The 24,451-nt window shown below is 37.8% G+C and overlaps 1 protein-coding gene across 1 annotated transcript in view; it reads left to right on the forward strand.

Moving 5' to 3' along the window:
- Positions 1 to 24,451, forward strand: part of ADGRV1 (adhesion G protein-coupled receptor V1) — a 462,684-nt gene that overhangs the window by 181,130 nt on the left and 257,103 nt on the right. Inside the window, exons 75-82 of the mRNA XM_005871499.2 lie at positions 1,604 to 1,721; positions 2,535 to 2,706; positions 5,674 to 5,916; positions 9,808 to 10,215; positions 15,307 to 15,491; positions 19,921 to 20,170; positions 20,705 to 20,844; positions 22,873 to 23,033. Coding sequence (XP_005871561.2) covers positions 1,604 to 1,721; positions 2,535 to 2,706; positions 5,674 to 5,916; positions 9,808 to 10,215; positions 15,307 to 15,491; positions 19,921 to 20,170; positions 20,705 to 20,844; positions 22,873 to 23,033 — 1,677 coding nt within the window. The remainder of the gene's footprint in view (positions 1 to 1,603; positions 1,722 to 2,534; positions 2,707 to 5,673; positions 5,917 to 9,807; positions 10,216 to 15,306; positions 15,492 to 19,920; positions 20,171 to 20,704; positions 20,845 to 22,872; positions 23,034 to 24,451) is intronic.

The raw sequence follows: 24,451 nt of genomic DNA on the forward strand, positions 1-24,451 counted from the left end.
TTTTTTTTTTTTTTTTTTTTTTTTTTTTTTTTTTTTTTTTTTTTTACTATTGAGTGTACCTATTATAATAGCTTAAAATATGATGACTTTTTAAAGAATTCCTCACGTAGCTTATAAAATATTTTGGTGATAATTTGCAATTCTCCTCTGAAATCATACTATATTTTTTTAGGTAGGCTAGCTCATCTTATCAATACATTACAGTAAGTATTTGCCTACTCTGCTGTTTTATACAGACATTTATAAGTTTTACACAGTGCTGAGAGTTTAAGATGACACTATGAAAAAAACAGTGCACTATTTCAGTGCAGTGCAGACCCTACATTTTTTCCAGTTTAAATACAATTTTGTAGTATGAGGGTGCCTGTTACCTCAATTTACAATAATTTAACTTCAGTAGAAATTAAAGGATTGCAACAGTGTACGAAAACTAACTGGCGACCATGCCTGAATCTGGATTTCAGTGTAGCAGTGAAATCCAGAATTGTGAGTTACAATACAGGATTGTGAGTTAAAAAACAACAACAAAGAAACTCGTCTGAGTGTTGCTCAGATGACTTTCTTTTACTCGGAGTTACTCATGAGTTCCTTATTAGTTCTCTTTTTCTCTGGGGCAAATAACTGAATGTGTAATATAAATGGTCTGTGGTCAACACTTTTTTTTTTAATATATATTTTATTGATTTCTTACAGAGAGGAAGGGAGAGGGATAGAGAGTTAGAAACGTCGATGAGAGAGAAACATCGATCAGCTGCCTCCTGCACAACCCCTATTGGGGATGTGCCCGCAACCAAGGTACATGCCCTTGACCGGAATCGAACCTGGGACCTTTCAGTCCGCAGGCCGACGCTCTATCCACTGAGCCAAGCCGGCTAGGGCTGTGGTCAACACTTTTATAGGAAGGTAAATCAGTTAAATGGAGTTCATTTACTTAATAAATATTTATTGAACACTTACAGTACGCTGGCCACTGTTCTTGGTCCTGGGGATATAGCAGTAAATACAGCGTTGCCGCTCTGGTAGAACTTGCATTCTGTGAGGATACACTGATTCTAAACAATCTATAACAATAAAAGTGTAATATGCTAATTAGACTGGACAGCTGAAGGTCGTCATTCTGGACAAAGCCGTGGTGCTGGGACCTGAGGCAGAGGTGGTTAGGGGCAATCAGGCAGGCAGGCGAGCAGTTAGGGACAATCAGGCAGGCAGGCAGAGTGGTTAGGGGCAATCAGGCAGGCAGGCAGGCGAGTGGTTAGGAGCCAGTGGTCCCAGATTGTGAGAGGGATTGGGCCTAAACCCCCGAGGGGTCCCGGATTGTGAATTTTGTGCACTGGGCCTCTAGTAAACACATAAAACGTCAAGGGATATGAGATATAAAGTAGAGTCTCATCCGAGAGAGATGAGCATGTATCTCAGGGTGGGGAGTAGGATTTGAAGTTTTCTTTCTTCTGGTCTTCTGTTCTCAACGTGTTAGCCATCATTTTTATTCCAGCCTATTTTTAGTAAAAATCTTTTATAACATCTCAGCTGGAAAGATTACTGGAGCATTGGAGATCTTTTGAAGTCTTAAGTATACTATATAACCCTGCATTTTTCTTTTCAGGGAGTGATCTTCAAAATGGCATCATAGGATTCAGTGAAGGGTCCCAGAGTGGGCTCGAGCTGGGTGGAGGAGCTGATAGAAACAGACTGCATCTTACTGTCACAAGGCAGCCAAACAGGTTGTGTGTGTGTGTGTGTATGTACATGGAAGATGTAACAGCCTGTGTGTCTGTATTTGAATTCATAAAGTGGTAAAGGCAGGTTCAAATGTTGATAGAAAGTAGTGTGGAATTTGGTGTGTCAGTGTTCAGATGCTCTAGTTCTTAGTCTGTGATTTAACACACTTGGTTTAGGAGCATGACTTAGGGCTACCTTGAATGTGGTGTACTTCATAAGGTGCAGCTTATGTAAGTTATCACTGCATTGCATTTACTATTGTGTGATCACTCTGCATGCACAACCATTTACTGTTAGGGACACATGGAGCACCAAAAATTTTGCTCGCGACTTAATATTGTATAGTACACACATTCTGAATGCTCATCATATACATGCGCTAGGTATGCACATGTACATGTATATGTATTATCTTTATACTTTGGGGCCTAAATAATCTCTGAAAATGTAGGGCATCTCCTACCCTTTATTTTTATAACAACCATTTTCTTTAGCAGTTGTGTTTTTTCTTTAGAAGAATTATTATTTAAAGACAAATGAGGAACATTTACTTGGAGCCAGAATTATTTTCATTTTCATATTTCTGGTAATAGACATAGTAAGCAGAAAAATATTATTATTTTTTCACATTCCTGATACACAGTGGTTCAATGAATACTTATTCCAGATTGAGTAGAGTGTGGTCAAATAATACTGTATACAGGACGTACTTTGGATGAAGAGGTACACTTAGGCACTGTGGTAGCACATTCTGCATCAGACACAGGATAAGGCACTCTGTTGCTGCGTTTGCAAAGGTTTTGCTTTGCTCCTAGGGCCTTTGAAGATGTCAAGGTCTCCTGGCGAGTCACATTTAACAAGACATCCCCTGTGCTCCAGAAGGACGGAGTGAACCTGAGGGATGAACTTCTGTCTGTGTCCGGGACCACAACCTGTGCAACAGGGCAGACAAAGTGCTCCATCACCATGGAGCTCAAACCCGGGAAGGTAAGACATGAGGAGGCATAGCAATGTCAGTTTCGAATTGTATTGCTTTAGAATTAGTATTTTAAAACCACTTTATTGAAACACACATTGGTCATGTGGAGACTATGTCTCGTCTAGCTGTAATATCAAAATCTCTTCGCTGGGTGATAGACTTAGAATTGATTTCATTAGAGAATTTTTATAAATAAGCTCATTAGTGTATACTTAAAACTAATACTTGTTATATGACAATTATATCTCAATTTTTTAAAAAAGCTCATCAGTTTTCTTTGTTTCTGTTTCTTGTCATTTCTAAGATCCTTCCTGGCCCACCTGCTCAATGTGGGAATGGTCCCTTGTATCATTTTCAGCCAATTAGTAACTCTGGTTACTCTGAATATTTAGTGTTTTGCTTTTATTATATCTATAGATTTAATCATATCATGTCTATGGATTTCATCATAGGATAAAAGTTCTTTTCCTTCATCTATAGTTAGAAAGTTCCGTTTTGATCTACTTAAGGGGCAGAGAGGCCATGCTTAAGTGTGGCCTCTCAGCCTTTGGGTAAATTTCTATTGGTTCATGTTGCACATGGCACTCAGGAGACAGGCATTCCCCCCTCTTTCCAAAGGAATCTGCATTATTCAGGTGGTATTGGTCACTGATGTCCTAACAGAGCCTTAGTCATTTAGTAATCATGTGTGGCTTTTGTTTAACAAATGACTGTTCTGTGATACTTTAATGCCTAGGGAGCACTCAGTAGTATTTATTGTTTGTCTACTACTTAATTTATTAAACTCAAATGTTTAATACAAAACCAGTCATAATATTATGAATGTTCAGAAGTATATATATATATATACGTATATATACACATGTATACACATATATACATATATACATATACATACATACATACATACATACATATATATATTTAGAGAGGAATTGAGAGGGATAGAGAGACAGAAACATCTGTGAGAGAAAAACATCAGTTTGGCTGCCTCCCATATGCCCCCTACTGGGGATTGAGCCCACAACCTGGGCAGAGCCCTGACCAGGAATCAAACCAGTGACCTCTTGGTTCATGGGTCGACGCTCCCTTGTATATGCCAAACATTTAAAACAGCAGAAAAAGCACACACAAATACAATTACAGTTGACCCCAAACATATGTTGGGGTTATGGGTACCACCTGCCTTTGAAGTTGGAGATTCACTTCTAACTTAAGTCAGCCTTCCACATTCGAGGATTCCCAACTGTAGACCAAAAATACAGTTGACTTGAACAACACTGGTTTGGACTGTGTAGGTCCACTTATATACACCTTTCTTTTTTAAAAGTCTCAAATTCAACTAATTTTAATTATTTACTAAGTGATTTTCTTTTTGCTATTCAAATTGTCATGTCATGTCACTGAAACCCTATTAAACTGGTAATTTTCTTTTCGTTTTGCTTTAAAAATCTCTGGAATTTATTTGCTTTATAGCAATAACATATTCCACAGCCAGCCTGATTTTTCCTGAGCTAAGCCATTCAACCAATACTGCCCAAGAACTTGATTTTTTTTTTTTCATCAGAAAGAGTTTTAGAGGTCTTAATCTATGGACTAGAGAGCTGTGTGAGAATTAATGGTTGGCAAAGGCTCTGCTGTGGACCACCTTGATAATGATAGAGTTAGGAAATAAGTTTTTAAAATATTGACTTCCCACTGATTTTTTTCTAATTTACGGTATTTCATTAGCTACTAATATATCCTATCACACTGAAAAGGAGGAACTGAAATGTCAATATTTAAAATATTTGATCAGTCCTGGCCGGGAGGCTCAGTTAGTTGAAACATTGCCCAGTACACCAAAAAGGTTGCATGTTCGATTCCTGGTCAGAGCACATACCTAGGTTGTGGATTCGACCCCCCCAGTTGGGGTGTTTACAGATCAATGTTTCTCTCACATTGATGTTTCTCTCTTCCTCTTTTTTTCTCTTTCTCCCTCCCTTCTTTCCTCCCTCTCTAAAAACCAATAATAAACCATACCCTTGGGTGAGGGTTAGAAAAAATTTTTGGTCATATTATTCCACTTGAAAACATTTAAATCCTCTTCTGTGCATTTGTTCAAATAGGTTTATGCCCACAACCTCACATTTACTAACTCTCCCTTAAGGACACCACTTTCTCCAGGATGCCTCCCTTGGTATCTTGTTAGAATTCTTAATCCTTTAAATTACTAAGACTATATGTAACTTTCTTATGGAAGTTATTGGTTTTAAACAGGATCAAAATTTATTTTTATCTTGCCTAAATTTAGACTTATTTGATTCTAAATTTTGGAAAATACATAAAACTACCAAACTGACGATTTATTATCAATATTTATGTCTAACCCTTTAAAAATAAAACCTTCCTGACAAAGTTGAAGCTCTCTTTTTCCTCTATCCAGAGTAATATTCTGCAGCTCCATGCCCTGTCCTGTCCCCAACCCAACCCCTCCACCTGAGCCAACTAGCCATGGCATTTTAATTTTTAAATATTTAAATAAATATGTGTTCATTAATGATATGTGGTAAGCTTTATGTAATTTTAGCTTTACATTTATTGTATCATGCTATGCATACCATCATGCAACTTGATTTTTCACTCATTCTGTTTTCAGATCCATCCATATGGAAAAATATTGAAATACTTCATTCCTTTTAACTGTTAAATAGCATTTCATTGTATGAATATATTTTATTTATCCTTTTGCTTATTGAAGTGCACATAGATTGTCTCCTGACATTGATTTTTATAGTAAGAAGCTTACCCAGGGAGAAAAATGGTGTTTCATAAATTCCATAGTAATCTAACATAAGATTTTAATTCTGTAATCATATAGACTGTATTTCTAAATATACATTTATTTCTGTAATTATGTATGAACAGTACCAATTATTAACATCAGAATTATCTAAAAATAGAAAAAATGGTAATCTCTTTTTTTTCATTATCAGATACCACAAGTTGAAACGTATTTTTTTGTGGAACTGTATGAAGTCACTGCTGGAGCAGCGATAAACAGTAGCGCTAGATTTGCACAGATCAGATTCTTACAGAGTGCTGAGCCTCAGAGCCTTGTGTATTTTTCTGTGGGTTCTCGGCTACCAGTGGCTCATAAAAAGGCCACTTTAATCAGTTTGCAGGTGTCCAGAGATTCTGGGACAGGACTAATGGTGTCTGTTAACTTTGGTACCCAGGTAAGCATGAGATAGATATTAACAGTTAAGGTTTTCTTCTTTAACTATTGCATGAGTAGTGAAATAGAGAATAAGCAATACATTATTTTCTTATGATTGTATCATAATTCACATTATATTTATTATATTGAACTTCATGTTTTAAAATGATAGTGTTTTGTATTTTTCTTTCTTTCGGAAAAGTTGGTTGTGTAATGCAAACTGTCTTGCATAAATCTGTCTTATAAAATCTTTAGAGAGTTAAAATTTCTTCACAGTGTGACTATATAAGACCAGAAACAAAAAGCAAGGGTCTTCGTTATTGTTTATATTTGAACTAGTTGAAAATCTTCTCTGGAATTTCAAGGACCAACTGATCTGTATATTTCTTTAAATCCATGAGCTCACGTGGTGTTACTGCCACTTTTCGAATCCGTCCTATTAGGTGACATCAGGTGAAAGAGAGGGAACAGGTAGGTATCCAGGGACTCAGAAGAGCAGTACTATGTAACATGAAGTGACCAGATCCTGGGATTGGGTCAGACAACACCATGCACCTTTCCAGCATTATTTTTTTTGTTAACCCTCCTCCAAGGATATTTTTCCATTGGTCTTTAGAGAGTGGGAGGGAGGGAGAGGGGGGAGAGAGAGAGAAAAACATCGATGTGAGAGAGACACATCTACTGGTTGCCTCCTACACATGCTTTGACTGGGGCTATGGATCAAACCTGTACTCTGATGAGAAGGGAATTGAAGTTGCCAAAATAAGAATCTGAGTGCCAATATCTCTGTCATATTTTTTTATAGTCTTTCCAGATTCTTCACAAATGATTTCTTGCAAAACACATGCTGCCACTAGCATGTAACCCATCGCATTTTTATAACACTGGAAACATGAAGGGACCCTGTGGGATGGAAATGTTCTGTATCGTGACTGTATCAATGTCAATATCCTGGTTGTGAGCTAGTACGATTACGCAGAATGTTACCACAGAGGGCTGTTGGGTAAAGGGCCCAGGAGGTCACTCTATTATTCCTTGTAAACTGCATGTAAATCTACAATTATTGCAAAATGAAAAGTTCAATTTTTAAAATTAGAAATAAAAGTTTTACTTCTCTGGTATTTTATTTCCCTATTGCTTCATTGCCTCTGTATTTTCTCTCTCTGAATGCTAGGCATATTACTAGAAGGCAAAGACATATAATTCTATTTTCAGTAGCAGGCAAGAATGAGAAAATTATGGACCAAGTTGCTAGTCTGTTACAATGATATCAGTCCTCATTTTACCTCTTTAAATAGTTTTTCATTATGTAGTTAAAACAGTAGCTGTAGTGCACATACTCTGTGGGTCAGCAATCCCAGGACATAAATACTATAGTCTCAGCACTCGTTCTCTTATATCCACATATTTCTGATAAAAAGGTAAGGGATATAAAGTTTTGAGATAATGAAAATATCACTCATTCCAGTTAGTTAACATTAAATTCAATAGGCTTATAGCTAATCCAAATTTGAAAACCAATTCAAATGCTTTCGTTTATATATGTGTGTACTGACCCAAAGCACACAAGAAAGAGTAAGCCTTTCCTCCTTATGCACACATTGCCTGTTCTAGGCAAAGGCTATTTCTATGCTTTCCGTTGTTTCTTTTCAATTGCATAGTGCTTCTTGTTTTTATATTTATTTTATAAACACAAGAACATTTTGATGATTCCATTTCCTTTCGACGTCTGAATTCTGAAATAAATCCTACAGGAAAACAGTGGGCAGAATGTATACGTGCAGTTTGTAGTAAAAAAAAAAAAAATCACCCCCACCTAGCTTAAGAAATTGAGCTTGATCAGGATCATAGAACTAGATACTGTGGACCCTTCTCCTGCCTTTTCCTTGCAGGATAACCTCTCCCCAACTTGCAGGTAACCTGTATCCCGAATTTCATGTTGAGTTATTCCCTTGCTTTTGAATTATTCCCTTGCTTTTACCACCTACCATATGCTGTTTCGGTTTGCCTCTTTTGGAAATTATGCAAATGAGATTCTGCCAACTGTATTGTTTTATGGTGCGCTTCTTTTGCTCAACATGTCCGTGTGTATAGTTCTTTCACTGTCACTGTGACATTGTATTCCAATGGATACTTTAGTTTATCCATTCTCGTGTTGTTTCTTTCAACAAGGTTTTTTTTTTTCTTTTTTTACCATTTTGCTGCAGGTGTTCTTAAAAACCTTTTATCTTCATTGATTTTTTTCATTTTTTTGGCCCACGTGGTCATTTCCTCTTTGTGGAAGATGCTCTTCTCCTTTGGACTTCTGGAACATCCCCCTTACCTACTCTTAGCCCTTATCTCTCTGGCAGCTTCTTCCTGTTGCCCAGTTAGTCTTCCTGACCAAGAAGTAATGGGGTGCACCAAGACGGAGCATATAGGTCTGTTTTCTTCAAATATCATCTATTAAATGAGAATTCCTGAATTGTTATCACCAATCTCTTCACCACCCTGATCTAGACTCAAATATCTGATTGCTCTACTTGGCATCCTCATTTGAATGTTTAAAAGGTATCTCAGACTTAATATATATAATAAATAACTTTTGATTTCTCCCTTCACAGTATTTCCCGTTTTCCACTGTTCATCGAAGCAAACATCCTCAATTCTCCTCTTCCTCTCCACCCAACACTGTATTAGCCAGGAAGTCCTTCTGACTCAACATTCAAAGTATATTTCCAACCTGTGCACGTATCACTCTTTTTACTTATACAACCCTACTTCAGTTATCTCTTCTCCCTGCCTCATGCATATCCCCTGCTACAGCCAGAACAGTCACAAAAAGATAAAATCTGTCACTCTCCTGGAAACCTCCAGGGTCTTCCTGCCACACTTTGTAAAATGGATGTACATGATCTGGCCCCTGCCCACCTCTCTGGTGCCAGCTTCTTGTACTTTTGACCTTGTTCCAATCACATTGGCCCTCTGGCTCTTCCTCAGGGCCTTTGTAATTGCTGTTCCCTCTGCCTAGAATGTTTCCCCCCAGATCCTATGGGTCCTGTTCCCCTACACCACTGTGGTCTCTGCTCAAATGTCACATCAACAGCTTCCCTGAGCAACCTTATCTAAAGTAGTACCCTTACCATCACCCTCATGCCCCTGCCCAGTCTTACTTTCCTTCATAGAATTTATCTTCATATAAAGTTATGTTGTTAATTCTGTAACTTCTGTACTATGTCCTCTGCTAGGCTCCGTGAGTGCAGGGGTTCTGTTGTTCATACCTGCGCCCACAGTATAGCCGCCTGGCAGGTATTGGGAGTTGAGTATTTGCTCATTAGTAAGCAGATTCACAGTACTTTGGTTCTTCCTTGACTAAGTTCTCATGCTTCGATTTACAAAAAACTTTTAATAACCACAATTCAAAGAAATTCAGGTGTGTATATACCCAAGGTCCTTATTCCTTAAGGTGTTTTCATATCTCAGTGAAAATGACAAGAGACCCATTCCTCTTGCTTCCTCCTTTCTTCCCTCCGCTTTCTCTTTTCTCCCCAAACCCCATCTCCTCCACATTTCCAGGCAAAAATGCAAATGCAAGGATTCCCTCGTTTCCTCCATATTTGCATTTGCAGCCTGTGTTATTTAAGCACAGTGTTCACAGTTGGAGAAATTCTGTGAGGTAGTCGGGACAATTGTAATTCTCTTTCTTGGTCTACTCTAAGGCATCTGTCTTTCCTGACCTCATCACTGTATGATGTACATTTTCCCCTTTACCTGAGGAGATTAGAAAAAGTGTAAAACCCACTGATTTCGTTGTAACGTTGTCACGGCCTATCAGTCTAAGAAAAATAGCATTTGCTGAAAGAGTCAGCGTTTGTGTGGGACAAGATGAGAGGTGCCGCAGCTTCACTGAGGCGTGTTGTTTAATTTCCAGGAGTTGAGGAGTGCTGAGACAATGGGCCGGACGCTCATCTCTCCAGCTCTTTCTGGGAAGGATTTTGTGAGAACTGAAGGCACCTTGGTCTTCGAACCTGGCCAGAGAAACACCGTATTGGATGTCGTCCTAACCCCAGACACAGGGTCTTTAAATCCATTTCCTAAGCGCTTCCAGGTTGTACTTTTTGACCCAAAAGGCGGTGCCCGGGTCGATACCGTGTATGGGACTGCCAACATCACGCTGGTCTCCGACGCAGATTCGCAGGCCGTGTGGGGGCTTGCGGACCAGCTGCAGCAGCCCCTGGACGGGGACATCCTCAGCAGAGTGCTCCACAGCATCAGCGTGAAGGTGGCCACAGAGAACACTGACGAGCAGCTCAGTGCCGTGATGCACTTAATACACAAGGTAAGCCTTGGCAAGTGTCAGCAGCTGGTTCAGGAAGGTTTCATGAATTTAAAAAATAAAAACAAACACACGTACACATTTATAATGTCCGTGATCATGAAATTATAATAGAGTTAAATTTCTGAGCATAGAAGTGGAGTTTATCATATCTGATAATGTACTTTTGCTTGCATGTGACTTACGCCTGTTTGGAAACCTCAGTCTTAAACTCAGAGAGTGATGACTTAGCTGCTGCCGCAGCGAGGACAGCCAGTGTCAGAAAAGGTGCAGCATGCCCTGACCGGTTTGGCTCAGTGGATAGAGCGTCGGCCTGCGGACCGAAGGGTCCCGGGTTCGATTCCAGTCAAGGGCATGTACCTTGGTTGCGGGCATATCCCCAGTGTGGGGTGTGCAGGAGGCAGCTGATCGATGTTTCTCTCTCATCAATGTTTCTAACTCTCTATTCCTCTCCCTTCCTCTCTGTAAAAAATCAATAAAATATATAAAAAAAAAAGAAAAAAGAAGAAAAGGTGCAGCAGATGTCAGAAGCTACAGGCTCTATCTGATTCTCCAGAAAGTGGACGAATATCTTTTGAAATTGCGTCTGTTTTTGAGTCTATAAAAAGAGAACTTGAACTAGATTAAGCTACAGAACAGGAGCTTTTGCCCTCAGCTTGTTCTTTGCTCCTCCCAGGCACTGAAAACTTTCACAGAACAGAATAACTCAGGAATGACCAGATAACTTCAGGCATTCAAATGGGTATGGACTTAGACCAACCAGGTTTAATTTTAAGCCTATTTATTTGTTTATACTTATGCAAATGATGGAATTAAATGGAGATGTTAGACCCTAAGAATAAATGAAGCATATTTAAAAAGCATCATTGTTAAAGGAAAAGACTCTTATCAGGGTTTATTTGAGGCTTTTCTTATAAAAATATTTATCAATATATTGATATACAAGTAAAAAAGATTTTGAGTACATGCATATGAATTCTTAAGTACTATATTTCTTATGTGTGAACTTTAAATCCTTAAAATGTTTACAACGGGGTTTTAGATGGTCATGCCTATTTTACTTTTTATATGTCCCTTAAATCCAATGCCTGAAGGGTAGGAAAAAAAATTACAAAGCACACAGGCAGGAAGAGGAGGCCTTGCCAAATAGTGTAAAGTGAAGAAAAGTGACTATTTCATGCAGAGACTTCTCTTCCTGGCACTGGAACCCTGGGCTGGGGAGTCTACTGTGGGTCTGGGACCCCTTGCTCCTCAGCGCGGGACCTTTCCTGCCGAAATATCCCTCCTGATTTTTACCCGTCACATGTGGGTTTGGGACCAGCCTGTTCTCTGCCCCAGTCTCGATGTCGCTTCTTTAAAACCCTGGTTGTAGGACTTCCACTCAGCTAGATTTTAGGAGGTTCTGAATGGTGGTTGTGATGTAGTTTAGTTGTAATTTTGATTTTGTTGTGGGAGGAAGCGAGTACTTCCTACACCACCATCTTGACCGGAAGTATGAGTCATTTTTAATACATAAGTTTGAAGTGGAGACCCAGAAGTCATACAGGAAATAATTGATAAACTTCACCACATAAAATTTAAGCAGATTTTATTTTTGCATATTTCATAAGCAAGATCAAAAGAAAGTTAACGTTATATGTCAATTAGATCTCAAAACTGGAGAGTAATAAAGTTAGAAAAATAAAGACAACTAATGGGTGTTGGGAATATTTATGCAAACATATGTATAACAATCATGTTTATTTCAGCATAGTGTATAATAACAAAAAGCAGAAAAAATAAGCATCATTTAGAGGGGCCTGGGATATCCATAAAATGCATAAGAATGTTCATGTTTTAGATATATTTATAATAATGAAAATAAGAAAATAAAACAGGCACCGAAAATGTATATGATCACACATAGTAGGTTGTAATTTTAGCAAGTAAAATATAGTTAACTTTGAATTTCACATAAACAATGGATGAAAACATTTTTAGTATTTATATGAAACAATTATTGGTTACTTACCTGAAATCAAATAGAGTCACTTAAACTTTATCTGGCAGCCATTCATGTATTTTAAATGCAGTTAATATAAACTCTAAGATAACCTCAAATTCAGGAGTAGAACATCCATGTACTGGATAGAAGTTCATTCTACAAAGTTGTATATTTTAAGTGAAATTGTTTCATATTTGTAAGTTTTATTTCCCCCCAGATTTTAGCTTCTTTGAAACAGAATTTGCTCTATACTATATATTTTTATAGGAAGAGCTCAATAAATCTTACATATTGTTATTACACTCACCAGAAGTGACTACTTATTTATGTTCAGAGGACACAACTATGTGCATGAACTTTAAATGACTGTATTTTGGATAAAATTCAGCTGTGGGTTTGGGCAAATTTTTGCTATGACAATATTCTATCCTTTGATTTTCCTAGATATAATGAAATGAAAATTATTTAAAATGCTGTTGTTTTTTTTTAATAATAATTTCGGTCTTTTAAGACTGCTGGATTTGATGTGCAAAATTTAATTTCTTAGGGTTTTGGTTTCCAGGTTATGAAAGCTTGGTAAAACATGAGTCAAGAGGCGTTGCCTTTAATTTTGTGTTCTGGAACACTTGAAAGCACAGGAATAATATGTTCTGTGAAAGTTTGAAGGACTCTCCACCCCTTCCAAAGATCTCCTTTTTTGTTTTCTTCCTGACAGTTTAAAAAAATTTTTTCCATGGTTGATTCAGGCTCTGTACTTTTTTGTAAGCCAGTTTTAATAACTGGGGGGTGGAGGAGTTCTTTTTATTGTTTATATAAAATGGCCCTTTAGAACAAAATATTTCTTATCATATATTTTAATAATATATACCTTATATTATTAGAATTCTTTTTCGCATTTGATTTATTTTATAATCACACTAACAGTGATTTAGACTTTGTCTATATTTTACTCCCGGTTGTATATTTCGTGCTTGCAGTAATTTTGCGTGACCTGGCTGCAAACTGAGCCAATCTGTGTTGTTATTCTAGGACACGCAGGTTGGGGGGATGTTTCCAGTCAGGGTAGGGGGGCTGTCACAGTGCCTCCTGGACGCTCACCATCTCGGTGCACTCAGAAAGTGAGGCATTCTCTTTCTGCCTCTGTCTCCTTATCTGGAAACAAAACAAAATAACAGTAGCCCCTCCCTCACAAGATGGTTGTGAGAATTAGAGAAGTTAGTATAACCAGCTGAGAATAGCACCTCTATAAACCAAGGGTTATGTAAATGGCCTTCTGGTTTCTGTGTGTTTTCCTAAAACGTTCTTTTGCCCTTGAATGTGCATGAATGGTTGGGTGGCTCTAGAATTTTGGATCACAGCCTTTAATTCTCAAAACTCCACATGTTGCTCTGGTGGTTTCTGGCATTTCATTTGCAAAAAAAAATCTGATGTCAAATTGATTTTTTGTTTCTCTGTTAGTAGTTTTTTTCCTGTTTTTCTGGTAAGATTTTTTTTTTAAACTCTTGAAGTAATATTTAAAAATCACCAGATACATCTGGTGTTGTTTCTTTTTCTTATTTTCACTGGTGTAAGCAAGCTCTGCATTTTTAGAAGGAAGTATTTCCTTAGCTTATCAAGGAACTGTGTAGGTTTTACCTCTACTTGCTCCTTTTATGTGCTTGGTGTATCTTGTGGATTGGTCCTGTTTGTTATATTTTCTCTGAGTCCTGGGAGCATATATTGAGTTTATTTTCCATTTAACATATTCCATTTGTTTCAGTATCCAATGAGCTGTCCCCTGTCTCCATTGTAGTTTTTACTTTGTTAAATTTTTATTCTGTTGTTTTTATCATCTTTTCCTTATGGATTGTTCTCCATTCTGCCTTACTATCTTTGAGATGGCTACTCTTAAACTTGGATTTTGAGTCCAGCCAACAGCTTGGTACCATATAGATTATAAAACTATTTAAAAAATGTGGGAAACATGAGCCACTTCTTCAATGAGCTTAACTAGTAAGAGTAACAGACAAATCATTTCAACATTGTCATCATAAGTTCGTTAATAAAACTACGTGCAAAGTACAAAGGGAGTGATTATGTAAATGATCAGGCAGGTGGGGCCCAGTGTAGAATTATAGAGAATTATAGAGAAATGATGACTAATTTGGATTTTGGAGAATTAATAGGGGCTTCTCAGATATATAAGAGTGAGTAGAATAACAAGTCAATGGCTTCACATCAAACTTGGGCAGACAATAAAGATGTGACCTCCATCATTCTGGCAAGAAAAAAAGCCAAATCATGAAGCCTATTTCTTCTCTTAGTCTCCTTTTCCCTCAAACAGCAAATAACCCAGTTCTTTAAGGTAGGAAGGCTCATATTCACGGGTAAAGGCAAGAATGCCAGGAATTCTTAACTACTCTTGGTTGGAATAGGATTTTCTCATATGATGTTTCAGGAGTTTAGTGACATGTGGTGATTTCTGTTCATTAACACTTATAATCAAGAATAATCTTGCCCAGCCAGCGTGGCTCAGTGGTTGAGCATTGACCTATGGACCAGGAGATCGCAGTTCGATTCCCAGTCAGGGCATATGTTCGGGTTGTGAGCTAGATCCCCAGTGTGGGGCATGCAGGAGGCAGCCAATCCATGATCCTCTCTTATCATTGATGTTTCTATCTCTCCTTTCCTCTCTGAAATCAATAAAAAAAAATATATTTTTAAAAAGAATAATCTTGCTTCTATATGGACATTCTTGTATTTATTTCCTTAGTTGGTCAAAATAATAATCCTTGGGGTAGATATAAAAGAGATTAATTTTGACTCATGATGTTAATTATTGTAGTTAAAAGTAAGTGACCCATGCAACCATTTTAGGCGTAGTTTAGTTATTAAATAGAACATATTATGGTGATTGTGTGTTTTCTTTATAAATGATTGTTTATGCTTTTTAAAGTACAAATGGATATTTTTGAAATATAATTTTGATCCTGATTTCTCTTAAATTCTTCATAGGTTCATCCTTATTCTGTTAATGCTAATAACGGTTAATAAAGAACACATTATAGTATATGATACATTATCATTTAAAGAGTTTATTAAGATATATTTTTATATTTGTTTTTCCCCAGATAACTGTTGAAGGAAAAAAGCAAGCATTCAGTATTGAAAACCGAAATCTCTTCTATGATATTCTTTGTGCTCTTATTAACCCGAAGCGCAAGGACACTAGGGGATTCAGCCACTTTTCTGAAGTGACTGAGGATTTTGCCTTTTCTCTGCTGACCGATGTTACCTGTGGCTCTCCGGGTGAAAAGTAAGTATCATTTAATATACTAGCTGTACCTTCTATGTATGTATTCCTTCACAGTTTACAAAGTAATACACAATGCAAATAACATTTATATGATGTAACTAATGACTATACAGTTAATGTTGTACTAGTGCACAAATGAAGTTAATTATTTAAAAAAAACACAGCAGTTACATCAAGAAAAATAAATTATAAATTTATCCTGGCAACAATATATTCCTCTTGTTTTGAAGGGTCTTTTATAAAGGGTCTTTTCTTTACTCTTATTCCTATAATGAATAGAAGATACACTCTGAAAAAAAGGAAGGTGATTCCCACCTTTAGACACGCTTTGATGTGCTGGTAACAGGTGGTTCCCTGGAGTTGTGGTTCAGTTTCATCTGTTTGGAGGCATCTCTCAGAATGTTGTTGAACGTCAGACTCTTCGTTTCATGGCAGAAAGCAAGCAAGAGGAAAGGAAAAAATAAAAAGTGGCTCATGTTTATTAGTATTTATGTAATTAATTTTGTAACTGTATGTTAATAGTCTTCAGAAGTCATGGTGTTTTAAACTGGGTAAGTGTAATACAAAGCTCTAAAAATGTTTATTTCTATTTGATTTAACATAAACATGGTTGATAATAAATAAAAAAGAGTGAAAATGGAGATTTCCCTCCCAGTTCTCACTGAGTAATATTCGTTATTTAAAAAGCAATGATTATTATTTAATGGGACATGTCTGATTTAAAATGTTTATATTATCTCTTTAAAGTTTAAGATTGTATTGATTGATTTTAGAGAGAGAGGAAGGAAGAGAGAGAACATCAGTTTGTTGTTCCACATACAGGGTGGTCGATTCCTGTATGCGCCCTGACTGGGGATGGAACACACAACCTTAGCGTATCGGGACGATGCTCTAACACACTGAGCTACCTGCCAGGGCCTCTATAAACTTTATTTTTTATTTATTGATTGTGGGGAGCGGCTACAGTGTTTTTGACAGGTTCAAGCCTTGGACTGATGAAAGGGCACAGTCCTCTCATTGCCACGTGCAAGTCCCAGCTTGGAGAGCAGAGCCCTCCCAGCACAATTATAGCTAACAGCTGTAGTTGTAAGCTTGGAACTATGGTCTGAACACGTGGCCCCACGTACCTGAGTGATGTGGGCTTGATAGAGTTCAGGTGCATGGAGTTGAGTAGGATTGAACCCCACGAGAATGTTGTAAACATCTTGGTCACGCCCTTACTATGCCTTGTAGCTTCTGCTATAAAATAAAGGCATGGCTGTGGGCGTGGTCGCTGTCTCTCCATCCAGAAACAGCGTCCCACTGAGACCCAGCTTTCATTCTCTTGTCTGTCTTTTCTAAGCCTTTCAGCCACCCCCACTCAGGTTCACCCTTGGCCATGCTGGTTCGGCACAATTGATGAATGCTATGATCAGTATTCATTAAGTTATGTCGATATTTTGAAGACTAATTTTAAAAAATTAGTATAATAATTTAAATCATCTCTTTATTTATGGGGCCCTTTATGAGCTGACATGTTATTTTAAATATTGTTTGTATTGTAAGACTTTTATCTTCTTAGATCACAAGACACGTAAAGTTCAATGAGATAGTCAACTCAGATATAAAAGTGTTACAAGATAGACAAATAATAAAATAATTATAATAACTGATATTAACTATTCCTCTGCTCTAGTTATGACACTGTATTAGATTGAACAATATGAAATTGCCTTTTTATCTAGATATTAACAGTATAATATATTAAGTGTTATATGGATTGAACTAGTCCTTAGTAAAAGTTGTACATATTTTATTCCTGCAAAAGATCAGTTAAAATAGCTGTTCAAGGATAGGTTAGGGCTTTTATTATTCCTATTTACGGATGTAGAAACTGAGGCTAGGGGCCTTATACAGCTTGCTGGTGGTCACATGATTAGTCCAGGGTGAGGCCTGGGCTCAGTTCCAGGCCTGCAGGCCAATCCCAGGCCTACTTGACTCCACTACCCTTGCTGGCCTCCGTGTCATGTGGTCAGAAGTGATTGTAAACCACTTGCTTTGAAACAGATCTTCCATTCTGAGCCCCATGACTCCAAAGTGCCCCGGACTTTCATCCTAGGTCAGTGCCTGGATGTGACTTGAGGTTTGGGTACAGAACCAGCATCCCCTTACACTGTATTCTTTTAACCCTGATGGTCAAGTCCTGGGGACTTGTTTTTCTTTTCTTTCTTTTCTTTTTTTTAGTAGATTTTTATTGATTTCAGAGAGGAAGGGAGAGGGAGAGAGAGATAGAAACATCAATGATGAGAGAGAATCATTCATCGGCTGCTTCCTGCATGTCCCCCACTGGGGATCAAACCCTAACCTGGGCATGTACCCTTGACCAGAATCGAACCCAGGACTCCTCAGTGCATAGGCCAATGCTCTATCCACTGAGCCAAACTGGCTAGGGCTGCTTTTCTTAACGAGGAGCATCATCAAAGCACCTGAAAAGCTCTGGGTGCCCTTTCAGGAGGCCCCTTCTGCAGTCCTCCCCTGTTCCTAAATGTCCAGCTGAGACCAGCGATTAGTAGTTCAGCTCCTCAGTGCCATTTGTAAATGTCTCTAATGTCTCCAGAAACCTCTGGAATGGATGATTTCTCTACTTCAAGTAAGTTTGCACTGAGGCCACAGTGTGTGTGTGTGTGTGTGTGTGTGTACGCATAGTTAAGAAATATCCTTTTACTGTTTTTCCCTCTTATACTGTGTTCAACTATGTTGTTCAGTTAAGTCATAGTTCATTGTTTTATAATCCCCATAGTCCCAAATCTTTAAATTTGTTTTTCCGTATGTTTCCAAATTACCAGGATATTGAGGTTGTCTTAGATGTGAACCATCTACCCTGCTGTGATTGTTAGTTTCCACATCTGTGCCTTCAAAGGCCCGGTGAGAACTCGGAGCATCTGAGATGCACAGAAAGAATGGTCCTTTCTTTGTTGTTGCCTAATGTATTCCCTGGGCCTAGAACAGTGGTATGTGGTAGAATCTCAGTGGCTGTAGTACAGTGAGTGACTAGAATGAGTAAATGAATCAATACCTTCCCTTCCTCTCCATAGGCTTACCTTTCTTTCTAAGTTATCCAAGAAGAGGAAACAGCATGTACGGTGGCAGTCAGGCAAGAATAGCATGGTGTGTTTGGGAAGACCACCAACCTTTAAAGGTTAAACATGGAATAAGTTAGGTGTGGTGTGTGTGTGTGTGTGTGTGTGTGTGTGTGTGTGAAATAATCAGACTTAGGGTGTTAGACTGTTTGGGAGGTGTGTGTGGCCTGTACACCTTGAGGTGCTTCAATAGGAGTCTTGGACATTAGGGTCTAGAGCCCTGGATGAAAGACTGGATTAACTATAGGTAAAGTTGGGTGGCAATTTTTTTAGAGAGAGGGCCTATAGCTAGAGATAAAGGTTAGCCATTACGTTTTCCTTTCTTTCTCAAATGTTCCATTGAAAATCTTTGCTCCATTTCCTTGGTTAGCAGTCTTGACGAGGTATCATTTAGAATCACGATATAATTATACATACTCTACATGTATTGTGGCCTGTATTACGTTTTAACATTTAATGCCTCATTTTTATTCTAATATCCTCTGGACATTTCCAGGCAGGTTTTAGATGTGATTCATCTTGTATCTCCTCATTGTTTGCAAACATAATATGCCCACTGAAAAGATGTATCAGATTCGCTGGAGAACTGGTTAAAAAATACAGATTCCTAAAATCCCTAGCTCCCTCCCCAGGTCAGGGTCCTGATTTAGTAGGTAAGGGTCATGATTTAGTAAGTCTGGGATGTTATCTAGAAATCTATATTTTTAAACAAGCTTTCAACTGCTTTTAACACACACTGAGTTTTGGAAGCAATTTCACTGAGCACAGTATCTTATGCCTAGGGGATGTTCAAAGCAGTATTGTTAAATGGATAAAGCTCACTGTTCAGGGCTATTTTTCCTACCAGTTACCTGGTCAAATTAGCAGTTAGAAAGGGGTGAGGGAACACTTGATGAAAACATAGCTATAGATATATAAAGTTTAAGATACTCTTAAGTAAAACAGAGCGTTTCCTTAGTGATGTGCCTTTCCTTAAACCTGTTCCACCAGTGCTGATTTAACCGACACTGAAAAGTCCATTTTACAGCCTCAGATGGTATCTGATATCCATGAAACAGCTTCACAAATCCATGCGTTAGGTTATAAGGGGAATCAGGCAAAGGGATGCAGAAATTTCTATGAAAAAAACCCGTAAAAGAACTGAAAGCACCTTCTCTCTACTGCTCTGGGTTGGTAGTGTCCTAGTTATACACCAAGAACAGAGCCCTGGTGTAATGCATTTTAACAAATAAAAGGGAATATATAGAACAAATACAAAAAATATATAAAATGCATGCCACGTCAGCACACCCTTTGCTTTTCTGTTGTAGAAGCAAAACCATCCTCGACAGCTGCCCATATCTGTCAATACTGGCTCTTCACTGGTATCCCCAGCAAATCAATGGGCACAAGTTTGAAGGGAAGGAAGGCGATTATATTCGAATTCCAGAAAGGTTATTGGATGTCCCGGATGCAGAAATCATGTCTGGGAAAAATACGTGCGAATCTGTCCAGTTTACAGAGTACAGCAGCCAGCAGTGGTTTATAAGTGGAAACAGCCTTCCTGCCCTGAAAAATAAGGTAATCTATCATTATAAAGAATTATGGTTGGGCTCTGACTTTTGCGTAGCAGCCACACTCCCCAGAATGCATTAGCTGGATCAGATTTGTGGGAAATGCTACACATGGTGAGCTAATTATGAAACATGGCCCATCTTTATGAACTATTTGTCAAGAGTTTTGCCTTAAAAACAGCTGGAAATATTCTCTTCATGTTTTATTGAGCAAACTATATATAATAGAGGGACAGTGAAAAAATACAGCTTTTACTAATATTATCTTATATATCCCCCTCGTGATGAAGTTCAGCAGTTATAGTCATAGTGTTGTCAACTGAAGACGGCTCAGTAACTGAAGTGGAGGCAGAGTGTTTGCGATGGAAAACCAGGGAGGTGTCCTGCATTCCTAAGGCAGCTTCCTATATAAATAGTGGCAGTGAGTAGTGAGTAAAGGGACTGAAAAATGAAGCAAAGTTCAGAATGGGAGATTCAGTCATGACATTAACTTGAAAACATCATTAAATCATTTTCTGTTTGCTTTTTTTTTATGCTACAGGTATTATCTTTGAGTGTGAAAGGTCAGAGTTCTCAGCCCCTGACTGACAACAGTGAGGTTCTCTACAGGATTTATGCTGCCGAGCCTAGAATTGTTCCCAAAACCTCACTATGTCTCCTTTGGAATCAGGCTGCTGCAAGGTACTTATTCGTAATTGTTTAAAATCAGAATTTGGTCCTTCTACAGTCCAGTACCATTGAGCCCATTTTTTTTCTCACTGAGCATCAGTGGACTCTGGACAAGAATCACCTCCACATGAAATAAGACAAAGAAGCATAGGAAAGGGTCTAGCATTGTGCAGGTGGCAAATGTAGCCAAACAATTTAAATATGTGTTCAATACAATATTAACTTCTTGATGACTAGTGTTTTCATGGGATTTAGCATGAATTTTGCTCAATTCGGATAACTTTCCTGTGGTTCCTGGTTAATTTATTGGGCAGGAAAGGAAATTCTTTTTACCCCTTCCATCTGGGCTTGTGGTTCTGGAGCTGATACTCTATGCTTAGAGGAATTAGCAGGGATTTGTAATTCTAGTTCACATAGGGCTGGAGTACATTTTGGGATTAAAGCCATGCACAGGAGTGGGAAGAGGAAAATGATGCTTTCTCTGAATCTCCTGGGCCCAAGGCCTCAAGTTTCTGAGCAGTTCTGTCACTCGGAGCCCAGTCAATGCCCCATAGTCTAGGGTACTAATCAGTCACTAGGTTTGGACCCTGGAGATCAATTCAAATCTGGTAGGTAAAGCGAGGGTGGTGGGGTATATATGTGTGTGTGTGTGTGTGTGTGTGTGTGTGTATTTAGAGAGGACAGAGGGCATATAGCTAGAGTAAAGCCCTTAATCTTTCCTTTCTTTCTCAAAATTTCCATTGAAAATCTTTGCTCCATTTCCTTGGTTAGCAGTCTTGACAAGGTATCATTTAGATGCATGATATAGTCATACATACTCTACATGTATTGTGGCCTATATTACTTTTTAACATTGAATGCATAATTTCATATCCTCTAAACATTTCCAGGAGGATTTCAGATCTGATTCATCTTTGTATCTCCTCATTGTTTGCAAACACAATGGGTCCACTGAGAAGATGCATCAGATTTGCTGGAGGAGTGGCTAAAAAATACGGGTTCCTAGAATCCCCAGCTCCCAATAGTTTCTTATTCTTAATAACATTTTTCATAAGGATGACAACTCTTAATAGATACTTCTAGGTCCACATAGTTCCCAAACCAGATGGAGACATCATATTTTACTTAAATATTAATAGAAATTTCATAGAGTGATAAAATAATACCAACAGGTAAAAAGTTGTTTGTTACTGACTTTCAGCCACATAAACTAAAGTTCTTAATAGGTTTAATAGCTTAGTTGGGTAATTAGCCAACTGTCCTCTAAACACCAGAATTCTGGTTAGTCTCTTTCTTTCCTTGGAAAAAAAAATTATCAGTGACATTCCTAATGTCTGATGACAGATCTTAAACCTAATACATAGGTACTTTGTGATCCTCAATATATAATGACTAATGGATGTTTCAAGGTTGAATCTGCAGTTGGGTTTAAAAATTGTGTGTCCTTAAAAAAGTAATCAAGAGTGTCAACCAGTAGTCACTGAGGAATGCTCATAACATAGCATAGTTGTCTTGTGCTAAATCAGCCAGACCTTATAGACACCCTCTATACTTAAAAGAATCCTGGAAAACATTTATGTATTATAACTGGCTGCAAATTCCAAAAAAGATTAAGGAATTTTAGAAAAGCATATAAGTAATTTGCGTGGTTCAAATTACTAGGAATTATGAAAAATAAGGAAGGGTGAACACTACAAATTATAATGGCTGTGCCAATCTTTTGGGATTTTTGAAAGATATAGAAGAGTGCCTTCTGTTGAAAACCTTGGGTGCTACTGCTCTGTTGAGAGGACCAGCTTTTTCGGTATCTGAATGCTTTTGAAGGTTTGGATAGTATTTGGGCTGCTTCTTAAGGTACCTTGTGGGATATGTTGTGTCATGTCATAGACATGATGTTCCCTCCCGGATTCTTCTTGAAACCGTGGTCTGCTTAAGTCTGGAGTCAAGAAGACTTAAGTTCAGTAACTTTTTCTTTAAAAGCCGCCTGAAGACCTCAAGTATTAATAAGGAGGAATAGTGACAGTTGTCTTTTTGCCCTAGCTGGTTGTCTGACAGTCAATTTTGCAAAGTGGTTGAGGATACTTCAGACTACGTAGAATGTGCCTGTTCATACATGTCTGTGTACGCTGTCTACGCCCAGACCGACAGCTTGTCTTCATACAATGAAGCCTTTTTCTCCTCTGGATTTATATGCATCTCAGGTCAGTTGCAATATTTTGTGTCAATAATTTAAAATACTTATGAGGATGAGTCTGTTTTCCCGTAGTCATTTTATATATTACAAGATGCTAATATACTGTAATTCATTAGCACTGGGAGAAAAAAAGTTCCTCATTAATTCATTCAGTGGATATTTGTGGAGGGCCAACTTTGTACTGAGGATATAGGAAAGTACAAGGCACACTTCCAGCTCATGAGCAATGTAAATACAGTGTGGGAGAGAAGTGAGATAATAGGAAAAGATATATGTAGTTCAGAGTCTTGTAATTTAGAGGCAGGTTTTGCATTAGAATGTCAGGATTGTGTGAGATAATACATAGAAAGCAATTTACATTTTATTTTAAAAAAACAACAACCAAAAACACAAAACTACCCCTTTGGTTGATTTGTATTCTACAACCCAGGAGCTCTAAATATGCTCTGTTTTAAAAAATAATTTTTCACCTTCCACATTTAGGCTTCATTTATGACAGGAGTAGGAACTTTTTAAATGCGTTAATGTCTGTCAAACTGTTTATTTATAACTTAACTTAGAATAACTATAGAATTATTCTCATTTGCTGCACTGACTATATGGTTGGGAGTCTTAATAATCTCTTATTCTCAATAACATCTCTCATAAGGATGATATTTCTTGCTTAATAGATTCTTCTGGGTCCCCACAGTTCCAAAACCAGATGGAGACATCACACTTCACTGTAATATGAATAGAAATTTCATAGATGATGAAATAATACCAAAGGGTATAATGCTGAAATAAATCTAGATGTTATTTTATATGTTTCAATAGAGAGATAAATCCAAGTGCTGCTGTGACCCACAAAACTCCCTCGCTGGTTCTAAATACTGAACATCAAAGCAAAGAGATTTAAAAACGAAAGAGATGTTTCCTGAAAGAATTGTTAATAAATACATATTTTACGCAGCTTACTCTAGCAAATATAGATTTGCTCATATATTTGAGAATCATCACCTAAATATCATCTACTTTTATCACTTTTGACTTGAAATCATATTTGAAATTACAGTTGACCCTTGAACAATGTGGGCGTTAAGGATGCTGACCCCTCTCCTCCCACCCCGTGAGTGAAAAATCCATGTATAAGTTTTGACTTCCCCAAAACTTAGTATTAATAGCCTACGGTAGAGCAAAAGCCTCACTGATTATATGGTCGATTAACATATATTTTGTGTGTATGTATTATATACTATATTCTTAAAATAAAGTAAGCTAGAGAAAAAAAGTCATAAGGTAGAGAAAATACATTTACAGTACTGTACTGTATTTATCGATACCGTGAGCTTATGTTATCTGTCTTAGGCTATGTGCTTACGAGGTTTTTCAAATTGTCTTTTTGTCTCAGCTTCAGGGGAGGATGAATGTCCATCTCTCAATGCC

This window comes from Myotis brandtii, unplaced genomic scaffold, assembly GCF_000412655.1.
Source record: "Myotis brandtii unplaced genomic scaffold, ASM41265v1 scaffold344, whole genome shotgun sequence".
Classification (NCBI taxonomy): domain Eukaryota; kingdom Metazoa; phylum Chordata; class Mammalia; order Chiroptera; family Vespertilionidae; genus Myotis; species Myotis brandtii.